Source organism: Myxocyprinus asiaticus, chromosome 4 (assembly GCF_019703515.2).
Source record: "Myxocyprinus asiaticus isolate MX2 ecotype Aquarium Trade chromosome 4, UBuf_Myxa_2, whole genome shotgun sequence".
NCBI lineage: Eukaryota > Metazoa > Chordata > Actinopteri > Cypriniformes > Catostomidae > Myxocyprinus > Myxocyprinus asiaticus.
This window is the reverse complement of record NC_059347.1, coordinates 57,791,358-57,813,430: the sequence shown is the minus strand read 5'-3', so window position 1 is coordinate 57,813,430 and position 22,073 is coordinate 57,791,358. Positions and strand designations below refer to the sequence as shown.

Genomic DNA, 22,073 nt, shown 5'->3' with positions numbered 1-22,073 from the left:
AGAGAGATGAGAAGAAATAAATGAGACAGAACAAGAAGAGAAATGAAAGAGAATAAGATGAGAAAAAAGAGACGAGACAAGAAGAGAAAAGAGAAGAAAAAAACTCAATTGAAGTTAAATAGGGATGTCAGATACATAACAGCCTCTTTCATCACTAATGTGTTCATGGGGTCTGTAATGGATGTGAGGTCATTTGTAAGCGGGTCGGAGGGTGAGAGTGACAGAAGGAGATTCCGAGAGAATCAGGATTTGAACATGAAAGGCAGCAGTAATTCATGCTCCCCTGAGCTATAAGAACATCAGGAATGTTTCAGGTCAAACTTTACAAGTGTGGTCTGCAGCAATGTTCCTGTGACAGAGTCAAACTGAACAGAGTCCATTCACCATAACACCCATACATATCAATACAATGCACAGAGCAAATTCTTTTAAAAAATCATTTTGAACAGCCTTCAGTATCTTTTGTCCGTAGCTGAAAATGCAAAGAACATTTATTCTGTTACAATTACATTTGTACAAATAACTAATCCTGAATGGCTGCTTCCATTTACAAGTTTACTCACATAAAGGAAACCCTTTTGTTTTCCATTTAGAATGTGTGCATACCATTTTATATTTATTTATATATTGCTAGAATATCATGAAGACTTGGAGGTATAGGTTTTCTGAATTTGGCTAGTAACGAATCAGCTAGCAACCACCCATAACACGTTAGCAACTGCATAGCAACGTGCTTCAAAACACTCAGAACTCCTTAGCAACGCCAAGGCAACTTTTTTTGAAAACACTTTCTCTTTAACATTTTGTCATGACTGTGACCATGCAAACCAGCAAATAAATAAAGCTTAACAGTTAGTCCTTGGAGAGAGTGTGTGCCTGTTTCTTCAGCATCGTAATCCAGGCTTCAGTTCTGGTCTCTCCATGTAGTGACGAGTTGGCTGTTAACAGCACACTGTGAGATTGAAAGATGTAGGATTATATCCCTCTTTCCATAATCCCAAATCTTAGCTAAAACCTCACTGACAATAACAGCATTACTCTAATTCAGCCTATATGACAACAGTGCTTACAGTAACACTACAGCATCCAGGAGATTATACTATAGATCAAGGAATCAATCTAACTAACCTTAAACATAAGAGATCTGAACTTCAAATCTGAGAGTGAGGATTTTTCATGCTCATGAAAATAAAGGTTCTTCAAAGGTTCTTTGCACAATTGTCATTAAATAACTGTTTTCTTAATTCAGAGCAATTTTTCGTTGTATACTGTAGGTATTTTTTTTTCAGTTGACTCTATGGTTCTTTGGATATTAAGACAGTTCTTGATGTTACAATGTTTTTCAGATCAGCATATTGGTTTCTTGGCTTTTTAAAGCACCAGTACCTACATGGTTTTCTAAAAATTAAAGAATAAAAAGTTCCTTATTTTGGAGGACTCTGTGTTTTAATAAATAAATAAAAGCATCAATATACAGTATATGTCAATATACTGTATATTAATAAATATAAAGTATTTATTCATAAATAAATAATGAAATGTGTCAATAAATAAATATATCTATTAATAAATAAATCATAAAATGTGTTCAGTAAATATGTCAATAAATAAATAAATCATAAAATGTGTCCAAAAAAATACATTAATAAATAAGTACATCAAAGTCAAAGGGAAAATTTATTTTACATGGTATTTATTTGACACATTTTACAGTTTATGTTTATATTGACTTTTCATGATGCATTCCAGTGTCCCAAAATGTAAATGTTGCAGAGATTTTAGTATAGTGGTGCTGCTCCAAGCTAGAGTGTGTGCCATATTAATAAGTAATTATTTCATTCAAAGCATCAACATACAGTATATGTCAATATATCTTTCAATAAATGTTATGTGTCAATAAATAAATAAATGTGTCAAAGAAAAATAGATAACGTGAAAAATACAGTTTCCTTTGGACTTTGATGTATTTATTGATTTTTTTTATTTTTTATTTTTTATATATTTATCTATTTATTTATATATATATATATATATACATATATACACACTACCGGTCAAAAGTTTTGAAACACTTGACTGAAATGTTTCTCATGATCTTAAAAATCTTTTGATCTGAACGTGTATGATTAAATGTTTGAAATTAGTTTTGTAGACAAAAATATAATTGTGCCACCATATTAATTTGTTTCATTATAAAACTAAAATGTAATTTAAAAAAAAAAGGTTCTTGAAATTGATGACCAAATAATAAAGAGAAGCAGCCAATAAGTGCCCAACATAGATGGGAACTCCTTCAATACTGTTTAAAAAGCATCCCAGGGTGATACCTCAAGAAGTTGGTTGAGAAAATGTCAAGAGTACATGTCTGCAAATTCTAGACAAAGGGTGACTACTTTGAAGATGCTAAAATACAAAACAGTTTTGATTTATTTTGGATTTTGTTTAGTCACAACATAAGTTCGATTAGTTCGATTTCTATTATTCCATAGTTGTGATGACTTTACTATTATTCTAAAATGTGAAGAAAAAAAAATTATAATAAAGAATAAGTGTTTCAAAACTTTTGACCGGTAGTGTGTGTGTGTGTGTGTATATATATATATATATATATATATATATATATATATATATATATATATATATATATTTTTTTTTTTTTTTTTTTTAGGGCTGTCAAATGATTAAAATATTTAATCGCAATTAATCGCATAATTTTTTTGTAGTTTATCGCAATTAATTGCAATATCTTTATAAACATGTGGACAAAATATGCTTCATCCACTGTATTTCCCAGTCATCCACACAAAACCTACGCCACCAACAGAGTTGAACAACAGAAAATGAACACAACACAACTCAATTCAAATGATGTACAAAATATGGTAGTTGTAAGTGTATTATGACAGGATTTATTCGCTTCTTTTTATGGAGTTTTGACAGACATAATCTTTCCAGGAGCACAGTGGGATTACATAGCTCTGTTCAAGTGACTATTTGCACCACTCAAGCAAAAAAAAGTCTGCACTGTCATTTGCTAAATACTCTGTGCAAAATACATCAAAAACTCCTTTTAGACCCCATTCACAATTGTAACTGGAGGGATTAAATGATAGTGTCGATACCTGCAGGGTTCCAGTGATGTCTTCAGCTTCTGCATTGGGTAGTGCACTATCAAACAGAGACACTGTGACAGAACCTTGTAGACAGCAGCAGGGTTTCCATTAGCCGGTAATCAGTACCACCGCTCCTATACGCATATTACGCAGTCTGCCTAGGGCACCAACTCCCTAGGGGGGCACCAGAAACTCCACCGGCTGCCTTTACTGGCACGTTATACATTATTCAAGGACCCGGTAGCAGTCGTTCCATACTTTATGAAACAACAAGTTGTAAAACTCTTTTTGGTTCTAATTGGAGTCTTTTAAGAGTATGGGACTAAATATAAAGAAGTTTTGTTCACATCTTTTATCATCCACCAGGTGAAATTTGTAAGTGTGATTGTTTCTCAACAAGCCGCATAATTTGAGGTATCATTCATGTCAATAGCACAAACAGTGCGGCACAAGTAATGTGTAATACTTGGTGTTATGGGTTTGTTCAAATCCCTAAACTCAAGTATAAGCAATAGTAACTGCATTCAGTGAGTTGCTTATAGAATGTAGAGCTTTAAGGAACCATGACAACAAGTGTGAAAAGCAAACCAATATTTCTATCTACATTTTTCCTACGTCCCGTGATACTTAGCGAGAAATATGGGCATTATTTCCATTGTCAGGTAAACACAGCTGTTGTTGCAGCACTCGTCCATTCATTCTTTCATTGTGGTGTTGGGATTTTGAGGAGAGCATGTATGATTTGGTATGGACATATCAATCACTATATCAGTGTGTTACTGAGCGATAATAAACTGCAAAAAAGTCATAAAGACAAAGAAAGCGTGAACAAATCCGGCGTCTGTTTCTCCCAGATGCAGTTGAGATTTAGTCTAAGCACAAACGCAACATTCCGAGCAAAATTATTGGTTGTTTTAGTGGAGTACCTCTGTTAGTTCAGCTTCAGATGTGTGTGCTTGTCATCTTGTCACCCTGCATGTTCAAATCAGACAGACACACTGAGGAAGAGCTGTGAAGTTCTCATGCTTGGGTATGTAATAGTTTTTTCAAGTTTTCCAATTGAACGGTTATTTCCTTTTAAATCCGCATGCAAGTTTAAACATTTGTTCGGCGGGTGATTGACTGGGGAGAGGTGGTGCTTCGCTGCCATCCGGGATGCATCAGGACGACGTTTTAAACCTCAAATGCAATGTGGAATTTGACTACATCTGTATGTGTTTTTTGTGGCCTACCATTTGCATCATCAACAATCTATTCAGCTGAAACTTTATGCAGCAGACTGAGCATAGAACTTAGAACAACTTCCCAGTAAGCCCCAGTGGATAGAGAGCACACATGTAACTGCTGCAAGAATTAGTAGAAGTATTAGAGAACCATCCATTCGTAAAACTACAGATATTGACATTTAAAGATCTGTTAGATTTCAATATTATTAAAATTATGCATAAAGCATACCAGCATTTATTACCAAACAATTTACAAAATATGTTTGTCATGAGAGAGAGAGTCATTATAATTTCAAAGGAAATTAAAATTGTGTAAAGAGCCCGGTTGAGCACCACAGCGCTACTGAATCCACTGATGTGGAGGGTCACCAAGTAGACCAGTACCACCAGCGGGACAAGTCATGCCCGCGAGGTGAGCCGCAGGAGGATACAACTGTTATCCCACAGACAAGAGAGGGAAGTTATGACAATGAAAAGGAGCCAGGGAGAAGAAAACCAATTAATTGGCCAAGATCTAATGATAATGAAGCCTGGAGCAGACTAGACCAAGACCTGTGCTCCACCTTGGAGAATGCACTCAGCGGAAGGGTGGAGGCCAAGCTTAATATGTTTAGTGACATTGTTTATGAAGAATGTGTAGATAAATTTGGGTAAGCGTCAGTGAAGTAGCGTGGTCACAGGGTGATGGGTAGGAGAGAAAAGGAAATACTTCAGCTGGCTTAAGAGTGGAGGCAGCTTCGTAAGGCATGGAGAAGAGCAGATGAGCATGAGAAGGAGGGCTTGAAGGTATTGTGGGATGGCATAAGGGCTAGGTTGCTGGTTTTGAGGAGTGCAGAGAGAATTCGACAGCAGAGAAGGAAGGAGCATGAGAGGATGAAATTCATGAAGGATCCTTTTAAATTTGCCAGAAATCTTCTTGAAGAGAAGAGGAGTGGAAAGCTGGTGATAATGAAGCAAGATCTAGAAGATCACGTGAAAGAACAACTAGGGGATCCCCAAAAAGACAGCCAGCTAGGCTCACCCTGATATGTCCCACAGCCAGTGGAGCCAGTAGTGGGATTTAATGTAGCTCCACCCAAGCTGAGTGAGATCAGGCAAGTGGTAGAAAAAGCCAGGGCATCTTCAGCCCTGGGCCTGAACGGAAAATCTTATAGGTTGTATAAGCTGTACCCAACAGTTCTTAAACTGTTATGGAGACTACTGAGAGTTACCTGGAAGAAGCAGTGTATACTCCTGGAATTGCAATGAGCAGTGGCTGTTTTGATACCCAAAGAACAGGAATCTACCAACATAAGTCAGTTTGGGAGTATTGCTCTACTGAATGTGGAAGGAAAGATGTTCTTTTGGTGGTAGCAAGAAGGATGTCTGATTACCTCCTGAAGAATAGATACATGGACACAAACTGCCAGAAGGCAGACGTACCAGGTTTTTCTGGATGTGTGGAGCATGCATCAGTAATATGGGAGCAGATCCAGTCTGCCAAGAGAGACAAGAAAGACCTCCATGTAGTCTGGCTGGACCTAGCAAATTCCTATGGATCCGTTCCACACCAGCTCATCAGCTATGCCCTGGAGTTTTTCCATATACCAGAGTGTATTAAGATCTTTTTAGATTGTTACTATGGGGACCTGAAAATACAGTGCATCCGGAAAGTATTCACAGCGCTTCACTTTTTCCACATTTTGTTATGTTACAGCCTTATTCCAAAATGGATTAAATTCATTATTTTCCTCAAAATTCTACAAACAATACCCCATAATGACAACGTGAAAGAAGCTTGTTTGAAATCTTTGCAAATTTATTAAAAATAAAAAAAACTAAGGAAAAAAAAAATCACATGTACATAAGTATTCACAGCCTTTGCTCAATACTTTGTTGAAGCACCTTTGGCACCAATTACAGCCTCAAGTCTTTTTGAGTATGATGCTACAAGCTTGGCACACCTATTTTTGGGCAGTTTCTCCCATTCTTCTTTGCAGGACCTCTCAAGCTCCATCAGGTTGGATGGGGAGCGTCGGTGCATAGCCATTTTCAGATCTCTCCAGAGATGTTCAATCGGGTTCAAGTCTGGGCTCTGGCTGGACCACTCAAGGATATTCACAGAGTTGTCCCGTAGCCACTCCTTTGTTATCTTGGATGTGTGCTTAGGGTCGTTGTCCTGTTGGAAGATGAACCTTCACCCCAGTCTGAGGTCCAGAGCAGGTTTTCATCAAGGATGTCTCTGTACATTGCTGCATTCATTTTTCCCTCGATCCTGACTAGTCTCCCAGTTCCTGCCGCTGAAAAACATCCCCACAGCATGATGCTGCCACCACCATGCTTCACTGTAGGGATGGTATTGGCCAGGTGATGAGCGGTGCCTGGTTTCCTCCAGACATGACGCTTGCAATTCAGGCCAAAGAGTTCAATCTTTGTTTCATCAGACCAGAGAATTTTGTTTCTCATTGTCTGAGAGTCCTTCAGGTGCCTTTTGGCAAACTCCAGGTGGGCTGTCATGTGCCTTTTACTGAGGAGTGGCTTCTGTCTGGCCACTCTACCATACAGGCCTGATTGGTGGAGTGCTGCAGAGATGGTTGTTCTTCTGGAAGGTTCTCCTCTCTCCACAGAGAAATGCTAGAGCTCTGTCAGAGTGACCAGCGGGTGTGTGTAGACAGGTGTGTGCCTTTCCAAATCATGTCCAATCAACTGAATTTACCACAGGTGGACTCCAATCAAGTTGTAGAAACATCTCAAGGATGATCAGTGGAAACAGGATGCACCTGAGCACAATTTTGAGTGTCATGGCAAAGGCTGTGAATACTTATGTACATGTGATTTTTTTTTTTTTTTTTTTTTTTTTTTTTTTTAATAAATTTGCAAAGATTTCAAACAAACGTCTTTCACGTTGTCATTATGGGGTACTGTTTGTAGAATTTTGAGGAAAATAATGAATTTAATCAATTTTGGAATAAGGCTGTAACATAACATAATGTGGAAAAACTGAAGCGCTGTGAATACTTTCCGGATGCACTGTATGTCATGCAACACAGGAGTACATAACTGGATGGCAGCAACTGGAAAAAAGATTGCAATGGGATGTTCAATCTCTCCCATACTGTTCACAGCTGCATTCGAGATCATCCTAATTGGTGCCAGACATATGGCCTGAGGAATCTGTGCACAATCTGGGGTGAGATTTCCAGCACCGCGCAGCCATATGGATGATGTCACAAGTATCCTCCAGACTGCTGCATGTACAAACAGACTCTTAAAATGGCTGGAAGAGTTTTTGGCATGGGCCAGGATGAAGATCAAGCCAGCAAAGTCATGTAGCCTTTCTATTCGTTAGGGGATTAGAAGCGATCAGATATCGTTTGAGGTGGATGGTGAAAGAATCCCCATGCTGGCAAAGCTGCCCATTCGAAGTTTAGGGAGAGAATACACAGCAGATCTGTCAGAAAACACATGGCAGGGTTGGTTCTGAAGCAGTTTAAAGAGGGCTTGGATAAGAAAGAAAAGTGTCATCTCCCAGGCAAATATAAGGTCTGGTGCTACCAATTTACATTGTATCATTGTCTGATGTGGCCGCTAAAGATGAGATCACTGCAGCGGCAGTGGCAAGGATGGACACCAAGGCCAAAAGTTATATCAGGAAGTGGCTGGGCTTGACACATTGTCTTTCAGAGGTAACATTGTTTGGAAGAAATGCCTTACAACTGCCACTAAAGTCTATCACTCTGGGTTACATGCAGGAAAAGACCAAGCTGGCCTTAGAACTAAGGGAATCAACAGACCAGACAGTGAGGGCTTTTCAAGCCCAGGTCTGAACAGGCTGCATCTGGAAGGCAAGGGAGGTTGTAAACAGGGTGATTTCAAGACTGAATAAACAAGAGATTGTTGGAAGAACCCAATCAAGAAGAGCAGGCCTTGGGTGGGGGATGGCTCCCAAACTGTGGTCAGCTGCCTCTAAAAAACAGAAGAAAGCGATATAGTGACAGAAGTAACTAAGATGGAAGAGGAAGGGTATTTGATTCAAGCAGTCAGCCAGCAGCAGCAGCAAGGGTGTTGGACAGTAAAGGAAGGTGTATCTAATAGAGTTTTAGGATGGGCTGACCTGTGGAAGATACCCCAGGCGAGGCTAAATTTTCTAATAAGATCCACCTATGACACTCTTCCAAGCTCTGTAAATTTGTCTCTGTGATAAAGTAAAGAGGAGAGTTGTTCCATCTGCGAGGCCCCAAGAGCAAATCTGCAGCACATGTTGGCTGGGTGCAAGACTGCCTTGGCACAAGGACGGTACTGGTGGTGACATGATCAGGTTCTGCAAAAGCTGGAAGAGATCCTTGAGGTGTGTAGAATAAAGGGCAACAAAGGCCATAATGCTCCTCAGAGAAAGTACATTGAGTTCGTTAAAAAGGGAGGTGCTGCACAAGGCATGGCATGGAGGGAGGAAAGGTCAATCCTGGCACATGAAAGTGATTGGTCAATGGTGGCCAGCAGCTAAAATTTCCTTCCGAGATTGCAATTACCTCCTTAAGGTTGGACATAGTGTTATGGTCGGCATCAGCTAGGAAAGTCATAATGATTGAACTTTCTGTCTCATGGGAAGAGGGACTAGAGGCAGCCTATGAGAGGAAGAAGCTAAAATATGCTGATCTGGCTGCTGAGTGCAGGTAAAATGGATGGAAGACTGCCACTTACCCTGTGGAGGTCAGGTGTCGAGGGTTTAATGGAACATCAATGCAGCATCTGTTGAAAAACATTGGTATCTTTGGTTCAGCATTGAAGAAGTCTCTGAAGGAAATGGCAGAGGAAGCAGATAAAGGGAGCTTCTGGCTAAGAAGGAAGCTTATGGTTAAGAAGGAAGGATGAAAAGTGGGGTGTGCAGAAGTGAGAAAGTAGGAATAGGGAACAATTGCGATATGTGGTGAGGTAGCATGTAGAAGAGGAAAGGGGTGGGGGGGATTATTTCCGCTGACCCACTCAGTCCTTATCCGGGCGTTTCTGGAGTGGGATTGAGTGAAGGGGGGGCAAAACCTGGCCATGCTAGACATTGAAGGGGTAGCTAACACAGTCTTAAGTGTAGGCACTGGATGGGTGGTTACTGGATTGATAGCTTGTGTTTTTTCTAACAGAGAAGAGGCCTTGGACATAGGGTAGGTCTACTCATCACCACCAGGAGATGTTCTGGGATTAATGGGGCAAGACATACGTGATAGGTGTCTCCGGGCTGATGACCCCGTAGCTGGACAACTGAAGGCACCGGCGGAGGTGCGGCAGGCAGTAATGCCAGCAGGTTTAGACATTTACCTGTGCATCTGAGTGAGAGAATGTTTAAAATTGAGGTGTTTAAAAGTATGAAAGATTGGGTTTATAGGAAAAATTTTATTATGTATTTAGGCCTATGTATATATGTTTGTATAAATGTATGTGTCATGTATATAGAAATTAAACAATTTAAGCAAACTGTAAATTTTTTAAAGTTTGATTCAAATGAATTATTTGTTAGGGTGAAGTTAAATTTATCAGTTTTACATAGCCATCTTGCTCTTGTTATTTTTTCATTTATATTTTCTTTGTTGTGTTTTATGAGTTGTGAATTTGAATGTAAATGGAAATATTTAAATACAGAATATAAAATAAGAGATGTAAAAAGGGAAGGCATAATAAGCTTTGGTTTCAGCCATTTTGAAGAAAAAGAAAAGAAAAAAAAGATGATTCCGGGTTAATTGCATGGTTGAAATGTTTAGATGCAAAAAAATACAAATAAATGAAATAAGCCTCTTTAGTCTGTCTTAAACACATGATCCTGCAAGAGCAACAGGAAGCTCATAAACAGGGTGCATCATGCTCTAATGTAACGATGATCTAAATGTGTCTGACATGAAATTAAATGGTGACTAAGGCTAACTTTGTGCCTAACATCTTTTTTGTTCCATGGAAGAAAATCAAACAGGTTTGGAACAACATATAAAGTAAATGATGACAGAATTTTCATGTTTTTGGTTATTACACAATATATATATTTACACTTTTACACATTTTACTGTTTGATATGTCATGAATTTGTTTGATTTAACCCATCGGGAAATGACTGGAAAAGTTTTCTCTATATGACAGGTGGCTGGAGGGGAGGGTTTAAAGTTGGAAAAGAAAGTCAAATCACAATTTTGACGAAAGATTATTAGGACAAAAATATATATTTTTTAAATGCATGCATGCATTGAATACAAAACTGCACATGGATCAATGTAGACATTACAAGCGTTGCCACAGAAATGAATCATTTCTGAGTCCAAGGAAACAAACAGCACAGAGTAGAATCTCTGAGCTGTCATTTTGAAATTACTGTCATTTCAATTTGCCGTGAATGTAGCATTATCACTATTACGTGACTCACTGGAATACTTGATTCTGACTGGTCAATCACAGCATTCTGCAGTCAAATTACGGATAAACTGCATAATTGATCATTGTCCCATGCATGCAACCAATTTTCTATATCCCTGAGTTAGATTCATGTCTCTGGTAGCACTCCACAGTCTATTTCTTCTCACATAATAATTTTTTTTTAGTCAAATCAAGCTAGCATGTCCATTAATTTATTTGTTTGGATCAGGACCCTAATGTAAAGCATTATCTCTTATAATCAGGGGTGGTTCAGATCCAACGTGTTCTTACATTAGAAAAGTTAAACGCAGTGTAATGAATAGAACAGTGTCTTGAGAGGCATTTTTTAAAAAAGTTGAAGCTCTTTTATTTTGACACAGCATCTAAAAAAAAACGTAGCGCTCTTGCACGAGATGCTGAAAAAACAGTGTGGTGTGGTGCAACAGCCAAGGACATCCATCTAGTGCATGTTAATATAAAAAACTATAGAAAAAAGTACAGAAGGATGTAAAAACCGTTACGAGTGCTTGTGAAGTACCTCTAACTCTTTGTCATATGAGTATTAGATGACTTCTAGAATTCAACTGAGATTATTACAACAATAAATAAGAAGTTTTATTCCTTTCATGCTGCAAATATACTGCAACATCAGTTTGCAGTTTGGGATTACTGGGCAGGCTGTATAGGATTAAATCTTTTAAAACTGTGCATTGCATATAGAAAAAAAGCTTTTATCCACATTCTAAGGTTCTGTGGTCAAATCTTTTTTTTATGTGCAATTAAATCACAATCTTTTTTGGTCTTTAGGGATAGACCGATTTTCTTGGAAAGCATTATTTTTGGAAGGAAATAAATCCACTTTCTTCAAGCCTTCCTAAATGCTCAAGCTCCACATAACTGGTGCTCTATTTCCCTGTGAAATAAGATAACGTGTAATTTACCATGGCTTTAAACTTTGCTTGCAGGGTCATGTCGTGTCTTAATCTTTAGTTTTCTTGGGATTATTCTGGTTTCAGGCCAAGAAGAATGGTCATGTAATTTTTAGCTGGAATGAACAGTTTTGATTACTTGCTGATCCCTTATTCGGCTTAAACATCAGCATCATGCAGAAAAATATGTCAACCTGAGAAAGAAAAAAAAAAAAGGTATTTTACAGACAGAGTGCTTTCAGTCCATGGTCAGAAATTTGTGTTTGTAGCAAAAATGCTTCTGACAGTGACAAATATGCCCCGAATATTTAAACTGTTGGGGGCTGAAAATGACCATGTAATTAATTGTATTTATTTATTTTTTTGCTAATGTGACAAATTTCATTAAATTGTATTGTAGACCTATATAGTTATAGGTTCAGTATGGATTTAGAGCCTCAGCAGACATTGTAATGTTGCTGTCAGATAAACTGACTGTCTCTGAGGTGAGTGCAGTTGAATGTGTAATACTGTAATATAAAAGGTTTTTAGATGAAAAATGTACTAAGACAGTAGAACACTGTACTGTATAATCCACCACAGAGAGAGGCCAATATGTTGTAAGTGTACTGTAGTAGAGCACATAGTCTGGACAATTATTGTGGATCTTGTAAATTATTTACAGCTTCTTTTATATTTGATGTTGATTTGATTTTACAGCTACTGTAATTTTATGGTAATTTGAAATATACCACGGAAATGAATAACTACAGTTTTGATGGTATTCACATGCACTGTAAAAATGTTTTGTCATGTAACCTAGTTAACACATAACTGGTTGCATTCAAAATATTGTCTAATATGATTCCAAAAAAACCCAAAAGTAATTATTAAACATCAGGTGTAAATAGCTCTTTAAGGTAACAACTGCATGTTCCCACTTTTTACAATGTAGTCACCAAACCAAGAATCCTCTATGGTATTACCAAGCTACCATGTCCAAAAACATGGTTATACCATGGTACATTATGTACATTTCTCAGTAAAAGAGGTTTACTTTGATGGCCAGTAAACTTTTTAAAGCTCTCCGTTCACTTTTATGGGGAAGAGTGAAAGCCAAAAGATAATTTGAGAACAGATTTGTGACACCCATGAGAATGCACACAAGTACAATGAAAGAACAGTGAATATTTTCACAAAGTAAGCGCTGCAGATTTGAAAGGTGTCAAAGGAATCACATGCAAACCAAATAAAACACGGATGTTGAAGCTCTGTAGTGCACTATATCAGTTTTGAGTGTACTATTACCACAGTTTCCTCAGAAGTCTTCTACTGACATCTTGTGTTGAAAAGGCAAAACACGTTCCTGTGTGCATCAGGGAGAAATGGGTAATCCCAGATTACAATATTACAAATGTATTCATGTGTTTTCATATTATTACCCTTAAAGGAATATTCTGGGCTCAATACAATTTAAGCTCAATCAACAGATTTGTGGCAGAATGTCGATTACCACAAAAATTAATTTTGACTCGTCCTTCCTTTTCTTTAAAAAAAGCAAACATCAAGGTTCCAGTGAGGCACTTACAATGGAAGTGAATGGGGCTAATTTTGGGGTTTAAAGGCAGAAAAGTGAAGTTTTAATTTTACAAAAGCACTTTTTTAATTCTTCTGTTAAAACTCATGTATTCTTTGAGCTTTAAAGTTGTTCAAATCGTCATTTTTCAGTAGTTTTAGGGTTTAAGGGTTGACATTTTGAAACAGTGAGAATTTTATTCAGGCATGTGACCAGCTAAGCACAAAAAAGCAGGAAAATGTACAGAGCAAAGTGGGGGACAGTGAACAACCACTAACCCCCTTGCCCGCCCCATCATCATCATCAGTTATCAACATCATTATTACAGTTATCAACAATGTATCAACATTGTTATAACAGTTATTAATATGAACTAACAATTAAAATTGTTTCTACAGCATTTATTAATCTTGGTTAATGTTAATTTCAACATATATATATATATATATAAATTCAGCAAAAAAAAAAGAAACGTCCCTTATTCAGGACACTGTATTTTAAAGATAATTTTGTAAAAATCCAAATAACTTTACAGATCTTTATTATAAAGGGTTTAAACAATGTTTTCCATGCTTAACAATTAATGAACATGCACCTGTGGAACCAATTAAGGTCACAGTTATAAAAACTTAGGACACTAAAGAGACCTTTCTACTGACTCTGAAAAACACCAATAGATAGATGCCCAGGATCCCTGCTCATCTGCGTTACTGTGCCTTAGGTATGCTGCATAGAGGCATGAGGACTGCAGATGTGGCCAGGGTAATAAATTACAATGTCCGTACTGTGAGACGCCAAAGACAGGGAGACAGGAAGAACAGCTGATCGTCCTCGCAGTGGCAGACCACGTTTAACAACACCTGCACAGGATCGGTACATCCGAATATCACACCTGCGGGACAGGTACAGGATGGCAACAACAACTGCACGAGTTACACCAGGAACACACAATCCCTCCATCAGTGCTCAGACTGTCCGCAATAGGCTGAGAGAGGCTGGACTGAGGGCTTGTAGGCCTGTTGTAAGGCAGATCCTCACCAGACATCACCGGCAACAATGTCGCCTATGGGCACAAACCCACCTTCACTGTACCAGACAGGACTGGCAAAAAGTGCTCTTCACTGATGAGTCACGGTTTTGTCTCACCAGAGGTGATGGTCGGACTCGCGTTTATCACTGAAGAAATGAGCGTTACACCGAGGCCTGTACTATGGAGCTGGATCGATTAGGAGGTGGAGGGTCTGTCATGATCTGGGGCGGTGTGTCACAGCATCATCGGACTGAGCTTGTTGTCATTGCAGGCAATCTCAACACTGTGCGTTACAGGGAAGACATCCATCATCATCCTGTACATGCTAAAAGTTTATCTATATACATTAGAATTTATAAGTAAATGAACATTGTTCTTAAGGGGGGCGTCTTACCCCATCTTACCCAATATATTAACCAAAATTAACAAAGGTAAATATATTCTGTAAAAAAGATATAGATAATTGTTATTTCATGATACCTAATGCATTAACTTGTTAACAAATAGAACATTATTGTAAAGTGTTACCAATAATTTTTAACAAACACATAGGTAGTGCTGATCAGCACAAAACCACCCAAACAGAGCACAGAAGTTATGAAATCTATTGCCAACATTTGAGAAGAGATCATTTTGACAAGCTTCGTGATTTGGATTGAAATATGATAAACATTTGATGTGCTGCTCAGTGTTTTGCTGCACACAGCTGCTATATGGCGCCACTAGCTTGTGCATTGCTGACTGAAGCAGTCAATGCAGACTGCTTTAAATGCTGTTTAGTAATATTTTATTACTAATCATGTAAGGTCATATAATTCCCGATCTAAACGGGAGAAAGTTTGTGTAGACTGAACATGATCAAATGTCTGGACTGCATCTGCAGGGTTTAATGATTATACATACAAATGGTTTGATACTTGCAATGAACACTTTATATGTGAAGATATATTTCATGATTTCACTGCAAATATCACGCCAATAACGTTGGAATTGCAGCTAGCGATTTTTAACCTGTCAGCAATGTTGGCAACGGTTCAAACCCGTTTTATATAAAACGGATCTACACAATTCACGTGGGTCTAACGTTTACGAATTGGCCCCATTCACTTCCATTGTAAGTGCCTCACTGGAACCCAGATTTTTGGAAAAGAAAAGGAGGGACAAATCAAAGTGAATTTTTGTAGTAATCAATATTATGCCACAAATGATGTCGAATTAGCTTAACTTGTTTTGAACTCTGAATATTCCTCTAACATGTGAAGACTATTAAGCTAGGCTAACACTTTTAAGTTGACTAAAAACAGACACTATGAGTCACTTCTATTAAAATGAATGGGAGAAATTGGAACGCTCAACCAAGAAGCTCTAGCACCCAACGGTCAACAGATGTAGAAAGGAAGTCCCGCCTTACAGGTAAAAGAGCCAATCACCTTTTAGGTACAGACATCGCCTGTCAATCAACTCTAGAACGCGCATGCGCATTAGCTATACAAGCCTGGGGAAAATGCATGTTTTAGCATAATATGAGGTAAAGAAGTACAATTTATGATCCCAATATTATCAAATGTAATTGCTGATTTTAAATATGTTCTTTGATCGTATTCTTGACCAACCACTTTTGAGATTTCGGTTTATCCCCATTCAAGTAGATAGGAGCTGTACTGGTATGATTGGAAATAGCCTTCCGAGAGCGTTCCAAAGATGGCCGACAGTGGACTTGCTAGAAAGACTTTGCTGTAAATACTCACCTGTTGAGCAAAAACACATCAACAAACACAAATTATGGCTAAACAGAAATTAAAGGGGCCGCTTGCAGTCTTTTGCCATATGTCTAAATACTGCAATATTTGTGATATACACTTGTACTGTATATGTTCATCTATAATACAGTTATAACAGAAACTAAGACAGAAAGCGCTTGAACCGCATGTTGTGGTTACATCCTCAGAAGATCGGGAATTTTACTCATGAGCATCTATTTAGCTAATTAAAGTGAAAATACAGGAACATTGTCTGTTGATTTATTATTATTTTTTTTCATATAGTGTATATAATCATTACTGTTAAAAATACATTAAATGTATTTTTAAGGCCTCCCCCAATCTTTAAGTTCCAGCGTTAAGGAATATTTCGGATTCAATACAAGTTAAGCTCAATCGACAGCATTTCTGGCATCATGCTGATTGCCACAACATTTTATTTAAACTCGTCCCTCCTTTTCTTAAAAAAAAAAAAAAAAAAGCAAAAATCTGGGTTACAGTCAGTGAAGCACTTACAATGGAAGTGACAGTGGCCAATCCATTAACACTGAAATAATCATGAAAGTTTCAAAAGTATTGCCACAAGACATATATGCATGTAATATGGTTTTGTTCATGTGATAAAATGGCTTAACCTTTTCTTTGTAGTTATATCCAGTTGCCATGACAACCTAACACCTTAAACCCTAAACCGACCATAAATGCGACGATTTAAACAACTGTGCATAAAATTGTTTAATTAAATTTAAAAAATAACAATTAAAAAATGATGTTAGGTGCAAGGGGACGAGTTGAAATTAATTTTTGTGGTGATCAACTCAACATATGCTGTTGATTGAGCTTTGAACCTGTAATATTCCTTTGATGGGGTCAACCCACCCCACCTCAAAACCAGTCGCTTGTGTTTGTTTTTCCTCATCTGTAAGTCACTTTTAAGCCTCAGCTAAATGAATAAATAAATGTAAATATACAACTTAAAATGAAGTGTCTGTCATTCTTTTTATTTCATGAATAAAATCAGTAAGTCACATTTTGATGGCAAAATGATAGGCTTTTTAAACATCAAGGCAGAACAATTAAGAGATATATTTTTGCAGACATCCATGTCGTACATGCAACGTAATAAATTAAGAGCTAAACAACAATAAAAACAAAGAGCTACAGTAGCTAAAAAAGTCTTTGGGGTTCATAAAAGTTTGTAGCTAGAAGGAAAAGAGAGGCAGAGACATTAAATAGCAACCTCTGATTAATAATAAAAAAACACATCACTTTGTCCTTCCACTACTATAGCAGCCTAAAAACCTCACAGTGCAAAGATTACTTCAACAGAGAGAGACATTTACTACATTTTCTAAAACAAACAACCTATGCAATGACAGTACTGTGTATTGACAGCTTGATGGGCTGCCCATGACAAGAAAACTTGTCTTCTCGTCTGAAGCCTCTATTCATCAGAAATCATTTTAATCTATAAATGTGTCTAAATACTGATATAAATATACAAAATTAAAAACAAAAGAAACATTAATACAGTTGCCCCTCAACACTGCCTTCCTAAAGAGACCAGTATGAGGACCAGCCTGACTGATATGGAGCCAGGGTGTGGTTTTTAATCTATGTTTTTGTATGCTTCAAAATGAGTCCTAAAGTTAGTTCTAAGTCTCCTTGTCTTACTTGTAATGAGAATTATACTGTAAGCTTGACCAGCCTCAGTACCCTCTGAGTTGGTTCTGCAAACGATTTGGCATTTGGGCTATTTACTGACAAGGCTGAGGCTAAAAAAAAAAAATAGTCTCAGCTATGACTGCTTTACTGTTATTGCAGATGCTAGTGTTTTTCTTTTTTCTAATTGTAGCTGGTTTTGGAACCGGTTTTAATGTTTTTAAAAGTAGCTGTTTTGTACAGTAGATGCATTTATTGATGGTATCCCTTTCTTTTTAACGGGTTAATGTTCATCAAGGATTTTGGCTGCAGTGGTCAATTCGAGGTGAATTCGTTGCCATCTGTTGCTGATGTTTTCGTTCTCGCAGGTGTTCAGTTGGTGCAGGTGTTGATATTTTTGCCATCAGCTGCATCATCCACCAAAGACAGATGGTAGTCTGTGGCAAGAGTGAAATGTGAAATGCATCCCACTAAACCACGCATGTACTGCCTGTTTGTGTGCAGCGCGATCTCCTTCATCCCACCTGAAAAGATATCATCAAACCTTTAACTTTGAACTTGAAACCATCACCAGAACTAGTGATATACCATATACAGTATCTGCACTTTGAGCTACAATCATGTATGAATATAACCTCATTATTATTATTATTATTATTTCTATCAGCATCATCACTGCCATCATTGATATAATCATCTTTATCCTTATAATTAACTCATAATTATTTTCATTATAATAATTCCTCCTTACCGATGTAAAGGTCTCCGTTAATGTTTAACTGTCTCATTTTCCCAGGAGATCTGGCTGTTTTAGCTCCATAATCATCAACGGTGAGTTTACCAGACTGTCCATCCCTTCAAACACAGACAAATTTAAAGACCTGTTGACCCAGAAAGGACTACGCTTTGTTTTAAAAGGTGAAGTGCTTAGTTTCTGTGCCTCTTGTGTCACCAAATGGAAAAGCAAAAATCAATTTCAAACAGGTTTCCCGAACACTCCCCCTGCTTACACTTTTTGGGTAAATCAACCTATAAATTGCCTACTTACAGTTATCTCTACAAATTAACCTGAGCTTGTAGGAAGTATTTTAACATCAAAAATTTCTTTAAATGACTTAGGTTCTCTTAAAATGAGCTGCAGTACAACACATATGGCATTCCATGTATTTTGGCTTCGCTATACACAACGCATAATTTTAATTAATTGAAATGACACAACACAACAACATGACGTCTATTTCCATGAAGCGCTTCTATAGGCGCAGAGCAAGTGCCTCTGGTAAGTAACCTCTTTAAGCTTTTTTTTTATTGAAATCCATCTGAGTGTAAAGAGTAGCATCTCTAGTTTAGTTTGATATGCTGCTTTAAAAAATGCATAAATGTTTCAGGCGTCATCGCGCAGATAAACATGATGTCCGCATACATGGATTTTGGGACATTATTCCCTCAAAAATAAAAAAATATATAAAACCTTAGTTATTTTGAATAACTTTCAACATTACTGTAACACATATGTTGGTCATTTAGCTTCATTTTAATATAAAAAAAAATTATATTTTAATTGTTATCACTGTACAATACGGTTCAATTCATTAACATTAGTAAATGCATTCCTATATACAGTTGTGCTCAAAAGTTTGCATACCCTGGCAGAAATTGTGAAATTTTGGCGTTGATTTTGAAAATATGACTGATCATGCAAAAAAACGGTCTTTTATTTAAGGATAGTGATCATATGAAGCTATTTATTTTCACATAGTTGTTTGGCTCCTTTTTAAATCATAATGATAACAGAAATCACCCAAATGGCCCTGATCAAAAGTTTAGCCTTGTTATAGACACACAAGGTGAAACACACAGGTTTAAATGGCAATTAAAGGTTAATTTCCCACACCTGTGGCTTTTAAATTGCAATTAGTGTCTGTGTATAAATAGTCAATGAGTTTGTTAGCTCTCACGTGGATGCACTGAGCAGGCTAGATACTGATCCATGGGGAGCAGAAAAGAACTGTCAAAAGACCTGCGTAACAAGGTAATGGAACTTTATAAAGATGGAAAAGGATATAAAAAGATATCCAAAGCCTTGAAAATGCCAGTCAGTACTGTTCAATCCCTTATTAAGAAGTGGAAAATTCTGGGATCTCTTGATACCAAGCCAAGGTCAGGTAGACCAAGAAAGATTTCAGCCACAACTGCCAGAAGAATTGTTCAGGATACAAAGAAAAACCCACAGGTAACCTCAGGAGAAATACAGGCTGCTCTGGAAAAAGACGGTGTGGTCGTTTCAAGGAGCACAATACGACGATACTTGAACAAAAATGAGCTGCATGGTCGAGTTGCCAATGCCACAAAAAAGCCTGGTTACAATATGCCTGACAACACCTTGACACGCTTCACAGCTTCTGGCACACTGTAATTTGGAGTGACAAGACCAAATAGAGCTTTATGGTCACAACCATAAGTGCTATGTTTGGAGAGGGGTCAACAAGTATTGTGCTCCTTGAAACAACCACACCGTCTTTTTCCAGAGCAGCCTGTATTTCTCCTGAGGTTACCTGTGGGTTTTTCTTTGTATCCCGAACAATTCTTCTGGCAGTTGTGGCTGAAATCTTTCTTGGTCTACCTGACCTTGGCTTGGTATCAAGAGATCCCAGAATTGTCCACTTCGTAATAAGGGATTGAACAGTACTGACTGCCATTTTCAAGGCTTTGGATATCTTTTTATATCCTTTTCCATCTTTATAAATTTCCATTACCTTGTTACGCAGGTCTTTTGACAGTTCTTTTCTGCTCCCCAAGGCTCAGTATCTAGCCTGCTCAGTGCATCCACATGAGAGCTAACAAACTCATTGACTATTTATACACAGACACTAACTGCAATTTAAAAAGCCACAGGTGTGGGAAATTAACCTTTAATTGCCATTTAAACCTGTGTGTGTCACCTTGTGTGTCTGTAACAAGGCCAAACATTCAAGGGTATGTAAACTTTTGATCAGGGCCATTTGGGTGATTTCTGTTACCATTATGATTTAAAAAGGAGCCAAACAACTATGTGATAATAAATGGCTTCATATGATCACTATCCTTAAATAAAAGACCGTTTTTTTGCATGATCAGTCATATTTTCAAAATCAATGCCAAAATGTCACAATTTCTGCCAGGGTATGCAAACTTTTGAGCACAAATGTATTTACTGTGCATTTTCACATAGAGAATAAATGTATTAATGCAAAAGCTGAAAAATACTGCTTTCAGAGGCTTTATATAGAGTTAGGATGAAAATAAGGTGCATTTCGAACTGTTCTGAGACCAGTGCAGACAGACAGCACACTGGAGGTTAAGTCATTCACAAAATAGGGAGCAAGGGAGCATCCTATAGCTTTCTATGCAGCTAAGTGCATTCACTCCTAAAAACAGACCAAAAGTTCAGTTTCAGGCTGCAGATGATGTTTGGACCACTCAACATGTTTAGCAGACATGGGACAATGGTAATCAGTACATAGATTCAGAATGTATAATGCTAAATTTTATTTTAACATGGTTGGCAGTGATTTTATGATGTTGGCCATTCGTTTTAATCAGAATTATTTAAAAACATAACCAACACTCCTGGAAATATAATAAACTGTAATAAACATAAAAAAAACTGACTTTCTATAGCTTGGTATTATTTAAAAATTAGTCTCGCTGTCCACACATGTGGACATACATTTTGGAAATCTATTTGCTCTAGAATGGCTTATTTATTAGGTGCTTCTAGTTACAAATACAAAAGGGAAATGGAAAATGCACACATAAGTCACGCTCTGGTCTCAGGAGGTTAAATATTTATTTATTTATTAAAGATTTGATGGAATTTTTGTTCTAAAATTTAAATGCATAAATTAAAAAATACATATATATTTTTTTAAATATATTACAACAGTATGGCACATATCTCACCTGACAGCTTTTACTCTGTGCCACCTGCCGTCACTAAAGGTTCCATTTAGGACCACACTGGCAGCTCCACTACCAAGATTATAACTGTAGAGAGAACAACAGAGAGAAAGAGAGAAATATAGGTTGATCTCTTGGCTCTAAGTATGCAAGTGTGTGTGGATCCATTTTTATGTACCTGAAAATGAGCGCTCCATCTTGAAGGCCCAGAGACAGGTAGTCACTGTTGGCTCTCATTGGACTTTCCCCTCGCCATAGTAAAAGACCATCATTGGACGTGCTCTTAAAACGCATGAACATGTTTGTCCTGGACCCCGATACCCTGCAAAGACAGTCACAATTAAACACTCCCATTCATACAAGCTCACATGCATACATGTGTTGATGTCATTTCCTGCATGTTACTATTTGCAACATTTAATTATTTCTCTTTCTTTGCATTTATTTAAAATGTGGTCGCCATTTAAGCACAAAAAATAATATTGCTGTA

The 22,073-nt window shown here is 37.5% G+C and overlaps 2 protein-coding genes across 5 annotated transcripts in view; one reads left to right on the top strand and one right to left on the bottom strand.

Moving 5' to 3' along the window:
- Window positions 1-22,073, top strand: part of LOC127440017 (NAD-dependent malic enzyme, mitochondrial-like) — a 714,514-nt gene that overhangs the window by 621,393 nt on the left and 71,048 nt on the right. Inside the window, exon 16 of one of the 3 annotated variants that reach the window (XR_007897051.1) lies at window positions 19,677-19,695. The exons of 1 other annotated variant lie outside the window; for it this stretch is intronic. The gene's annotated coding sequence lies outside the window, so the exon portion shown is untranslated. Of the gene's footprint in view, window positions 1-19,504; window positions 19,523-19,676; window positions 19,696-22,073 lie in introns of those variants that run through there. One more of the 3 variants, XR_007897054.1, reaches the window with a different exon arrangement.
- LOC127440000 (pikachurin-like) overlaps window positions 16,977-22,073 on the bottom strand; it is a 33,942-nt gene continuing 28,845 nt past the window's right edge. For both annotated transcript variants that reach the window (XM_051696355.1, XM_051696356.1), the window contains exons 19-22: window positions 21,762-21,905; window positions 21,587-21,670; window positions 18,396-18,499; window positions 16,977-18,168 (exon numbers count right to left, since the gene is read on the bottom strand). In XM_051696355.1, the coding sequence (XP_051552315.1) occupies window positions 18,017-18,168; window positions 18,396-18,499; window positions 21,587-21,670; window positions 21,762-21,905 (484 nt within the window). In that variant the 3' untranslated portion in view covers window positions 16,977-18,016. The remainder of the gene's footprint in view (window positions 18,169-18,395; window positions 18,500-21,586; window positions 21,671-21,761; window positions 21,906-22,073) is intronic.